The sequence below is a fragment of the Lipotes vexillifer genome, unplaced genomic scaffold (assembly GCF_000442215.2).
Source record: "Lipotes vexillifer unplaced genomic scaffold, Lipotes_vexillifer_v1.1 scaffold4, whole genome shotgun sequence".
In the NCBI taxonomy this organism is placed as follows: domain Eukaryota; kingdom Metazoa; phylum Chordata; class Mammalia; order Artiodactyla; family Lipotidae; genus Lipotes; species Lipotes vexillifer.
The window spans coordinates 3005788-3011327 of NW_006785876.1; the positions used below are offsets into that span (position 1 = coordinate 3005788).

The 5540-nt window shown below is 40.0% G+C and overlaps 1 protein-coding gene across 1 annotated transcript in view; it reads left to right on the plus strand.

Annotated features, from left to right (window-relative positions):
• Positions 1–5540, plus strand: part of LOC103068449 (putative ADCY10-like protein) — a 38287-nt gene that overhangs the window by 28471 nt on the left and 4276 nt on the right. The window contains exons 21-24 of the mRNA XM_007458192.1: positions 1036–1255; positions 1597–1722; positions 4058–4230; positions 4783–4939. Coding sequence (XP_007458254.1) covers positions 1036–1255; positions 1597–1722; positions 4058–4230; positions 4783–4939 — 676 coding nt within the window. The remainder of the gene's footprint in view (positions 1–1035; positions 1256–1596; positions 1723–4057; positions 4231–4782; positions 4940–5540) is intronic.

Consider the following 5540-nt stretch of genomic DNA (forward strand, 5'->3'; position numbering starts at 1 on the left):
GTAGGGAAATTATTTTTTAGTGATTAAGAAAACCTTTATTTAATAGCTCTCAAATGTATTATTGTACATGTAGCAGATTGTTTTCAGCTATAAATTTGCCTTCTCAATTACTTTTGAGCCCAGATGATATTAAAATGATTTTACATTTCATAACTATGTACCTCCTGGCTTTCTAATGCCTGTCTTATCAATTTTACATGTTCCTACCTTGAATTCATCAGCCACTCTCGAGTTTCCTATTATACTTATCCAACCTGATTTCCTTCAGTTTTCAAACAAAAATCTATATTCTACATGAATCACCCCCACACTCATTGTGTCTCTGCTCACACAGTTCTCCCTTTCAAACATACTCAGTGGCATCCACATCCTTCCAGTTAACAAAATGGTCACCATCCTTCAAAGCCCTCCTCAGTTCCCACTTTTTTCAGTCATTCTGTCTCAGAGAGATCAGACCTCTTTGGAACTCGTGGTGCCTGTAGAAAGTGCATTGGACTAGTCGTCAGAAAGGTGAACTCTAGTTTTGGTTCTACTCAGTAGCTGTGAGGCCATACATAAGTCACTTAACCTCTCTGAGCTTCAGTTTCCTCATCTGTAAGAGGGAGGTAATTTTTGCCTACCTGAATGGCAGGGTTATTGTAGGATAAGGTGGTGGTATTGTATAAAATAATATTCAGATATGCCATGATGGAGTTCAAATGTGCTAATAGATAAAGGTATTATTACTTACTGCTTTGTATCATTTTTATGTTTTCATGTAACAGTGTTAGTTTACTCTTCAGGTGTGGTCGTTTCCTTTAGTTTGTGAGGTACTTTGGCTTTAGGTTTTTAAAACTCCCTAATAGGGCTTTGCCATTATAGACCAGGTCCCTGACTTTCAAAACCTTATGGAGCAATGGAGGAGAAAGATAGACATAGAATTAATGAATTATAAAGGAAAGCTTCCTGGACAAAGTGCCTTTGAGACCTGGTAATGCCTCAGCAAGAGTGGCTACTGGGTGGCCACTCTCAGCTCTTCATCTTCTCTCCACAAAGAACAGAGGAAGAGTTCCTGGATCAAGTGAACAGGAAACTGGCTCAGACCAGCCCTGAGAAAGACATGTTAACCACGAAGCCCTGCCACTGTAAGGAAGTCCTGAAGTTAGTGCTGTCACCTCTCACCCAGCACTGCCTGGTCATTGGAGAAACCACTTGTGCGTTTTATTACCTGCTGGAGGCTGCCGCTGCCTCCTTGGACCTGTCAGATAATTACATGGTGAGCAAGCTCTGCTCTCTGCCCCTGAGCTGAGCCCTATGACTAGGGGAATTTTATAGGGATTTCTTACCATCAAGGAACTTGCAATGAAAAGTGGAGGAAAGTGGGAGAGAGAAAGGAGCTGTAAGGGGTCTAGGTGAAAATATGAAGTGAGAGTGAAGGAGCACCATGTGCTGCCAGCCCTGCCCCAGCTCCTGCACACACGGTCCAGCTCCCCATTTCTAACTAAATCCTGCCCCAGTTCAAATTCATCATAACCTTGATCTAGCCCTCGCCCCAGTCACATGCTTAGCAACATCCAAATCCTAATGCAGTTTCTCCATCCCTTGTCTTGTTTGGAGGCCTTCCTTTATTTGAGGAAGGCAAGCAGCCTTCTGGGCCAACCCTCAGCATTCTCGTTTTTTAAAAAGCACAAGGTGAAGATCTGTCAGTTTGAGGAGGCCGCTTTCTGCTGTCTTCGGTCAGAGGTGAGGGCTGGGGGTAACCTTGAAGTTTGGGTTGTTTCTCCTTGAGGAATATCCTGTTATTTCCTTTAAAATCTCTTTTTTTGTGTGCAATTATAAATGTGATTCAAATTCAAAACAGAAATACATGTAGAAAGTGAAAGAGCGCTTACTAATCCCATGTCACCCCCCGCATACTTAATAATTGGTGTGAATTCCACCAGCTATACACACATAGTCATATCATTATTGTTTTCCATTATTTTTAAAATAGAATCATAATTCTACATTGTCTTTTTTCTGCATCTGGTTTTCTTAAAAATACAGATTGAACATAATTTGCATATTGGCATACATCCAATCATAGTTACAGATGCCAAGTACTACGTTGTATCCGCATATCAAATTTACTTAGCCATTTCCTTCTTCATGTACATTTAGGTTGTCTCTAATTTGGGGTTATTATAAACATTTCTACAGTGAATATTTTTGTAAATATCTCTTTACTCCCTTGTGAGAGTGTTTCTGTAAGAGAAATTTTCAGAGGTGGAAATGCTAAGGCAGACAATATGAATGATTTTACAATTAATAAATATAATGGCAAATTGTCCACTACAGTATTATATGAATTTGAGTTTTTCTCACTTCTTCACATCCTTACCAACATCAGATATTATAAGTCTTCTTTAAGTGTTTATTGGTCATTTATTTCTGTGAATTGCCTGTCATGTCCTTTGCTCACTGGAGTGTATATAAACTAATTCAGGAGGATGCAGGGGTGAACAAAATGGGTGAAGGTAGTCAAAAGGTATAAGTTCTGGGGATGTGATGCACAGCATGGGATGGTAGTTAACAATACTGTATTGTATATTTGAAATTTACTAAGAGAGTAGACCTTAAAAGTTCTCGTCACAAGAAAAAAAAGTGTAACTATATGTGGTGATGGATGTTAATCAAACTTACTGTAGTGATCATTTTCCAGTATATACATATATTGAATCATTATGTTATACACCTAAAACTAATACAATGTTGTATGTCAGTTATCCCTCAGTTAAAAAAATCATCCCATTGTACACCTTAAAGTTACACAATGTTATATGTCAAATATATCTCAATAAAGCTAGAAGGAAGAAAAGAACATACATTTCAAAGTCTCTCCCCGCAATCCTCCCACTGAGCCACTGTGTCCTCTCTTTATGTACTCTACCAGAGGGGCTCAGCATACATAAATGTATATAATCTTTCCCCTTCCTTTGTTATATACAAATAGGAGCTCTCTGTACTCCACTCCACATCTTGTTTTAAAATAAATAAATAAATATACCTTGTAGATGATTCTATATCATTTATAACACATTTCCCCAGGGAATGAGATTTGTATATCAAATAGAAACTCTGGGGAAAGCATGCCATGAGACATTCCATTTTCAAAGGACAAATAGCGGTAAACTTACTTATTCTGGATGAATAACTCATAACAGCAACTTCTCCCAGCCTCATTACTGTTAAATCCAACAGAACAAAATATGTTGGAATGATTATTTATCAAGTTATAAATGATGACTTCATAAAACCATGGGGGATGTTTTGTTAGAGAGCCGAGCTTTAAAATAAAATAAAATAAATAAATAAAAACTAGTTTCAGTGTGAACCTTAAGATACCTTGGTTAGGAGTGTAAACCTAATGTGTATAAATGCCTTCGAACACCAAAGGGAATATTAGAGGTGTCCAAGGTATTGCATTATTTGTGTTTCAACCAAAAGGTCTTTGGAGCAAAGTTAAATAATTATTTCTTTCCCTTTAAAAGAAAGAATTATTGTGCAGTCTTCCTAAGCTTGTTCAGAAATTACCATAGACTTTATCATTTTCTTGGAGGATTTAGCCATAGAACATGCAGGTATATGATAACCTCAAGGTAGTTCCTCAGATCCTACCCTCAAATGCACTATGGTGGTACAACTTGTTTATGAAGCGGGATACGGGATTTGGTGATATCTCAGATGCTTTCCATGGCATCTGAAGCATCTCGGTTTCTGCCCAAATGATAATCCCATCTGAGTCTAGCAGCATCACTTTCTAAATCACAGCCTTCCTCTACTACTCACTGACAAATGTGTGGGAGATGAGAAAGGAGAGTGCTTTCTCCGTAATTCTGTTTTCTCACTCCTTTACTTGGCTCGTGGCCCTACTGGTGCCTGGTAGCGTGGCCAGGCTCTGCTCCAGCTCAGCTCACTCTAGTACCTCAGGGGCCCCAAGTACACATTCCAAAATAAAAGCCAGTGTGTTATATCCAGAGCCTTGTCCTTAATAATCTTCCCACATTTACATTACTGTTTCTCATTTTACCGTCTCCAGGTCTGTTTCAACATGGGACAGATCACCTTGGCCAAAAAATTGGCTAGGCAAGCCCTTCGTCTGCTGAAAAGGAATTTCCCTTGGACCTGGTTTGGTGTCATTTTCCAAACATTCCTAGAGAAATGCTGGCGTTCCTCTTCCCTGAGCCAACCCCCAGACAATCCTAGTGAGAAGTGAGAAGCCTAGCCAACTTGTCCTGTTTCCATTTAGGGCCACAGAGAAGTAAACTAGGACCCAGCCTGGAGTTTTGCCTATTTGACTATAAAGACTGCTCTTTTTACAGCCAATTCAGTGTAGCTGAATGAGGACTTCTTTAGTTTTTGGAGTATGGTATTAGCCTGTCTCTTTCAAATAAAGATACATATATGTGTATTGTGTGTACACATACACATATATGGCAATTTAATATCAATATTATTTCTCTGATATATATACACATAATACTAAGTTGCTACCTGGTTATTGAGCTATAATAATTTATAGGAAATGTATTCAACCAAAAGAGCAATGCAAAGAATGAAACCTTTTTTAAAAAACGTCTCCAAAAACTTTTTTCTGGTTGAGAGGGATGAATTTAAAAGGCATATTGGGTTAGAAGTAGTGGGATCCCAGGAACCTTTCTGAGTCTGAAAGTCTGGGTGAGTAGACTCAGATTTCTTGTGGGGAAGGATAGCGGACACTGGTGAAGAATAAGGGCATGCTAACCACCCTTTGCTTCACACCAGTAAGAAGAAGCTGGCAATCCTGCAGCAGCAGGTGCAATGCCTCTCCCTGCTCTGGCAGCTCTACAACCTGGAGGCCACAGCCAGCAGCCGCAGGTTTGCCTGCCTGGCCACTCTTATGCAGGAGAATTCAGCCAAGGAGTCTGCCAGTGAAGCCCAGGTAAGCCAGCCCTTGGCTTACCTCTGTCCTCACTCAGAAACTTAAAATGCTAGGGGGAGAGACCCTGCCAAGTCCCTGGTTAAGTGTGCTTCCACAGTAACCCAGACTTAACGGGACACCACTGATCTTGTGTTTGAGCAGGGTTCTCAATTTGCAGTTTATAGATGGGCTTCCAGGTACGAAGCTATCTGTGAAATCTCTGAACTGAATGTTGACTTTTGTGTGTATGTTCAAAAGAGCATTTGGGGAGTGATAGGAAGTAGGGAAGGGATCATAGCTTTCATCAGATTCTCAGAGCCAGTGGTCTAAAAAAAGGATCAGAACTGCTGACTTAGGAAAAAAGAAGAAAGGCTTCCTAATTTTAGTGTCCATCTGTCTATCTCTCTCTTTTATCCATCTGTTCAACAAATATTTGACGAACACCTATTCTGTACCAGGCACTGATCTTGGTTCCAGGGAAACAGATAAGTGAAATATGCCGTATGTTAGGTGATAATAAATACAATGAAGAAAAATTATGTGAAGACCAGAGGACATGGAGTTCTGGGAAGTGGGTGCGGGGCGGAGCCGGCGGGGGGGGGTGGGGTGCAATTTTTATAAG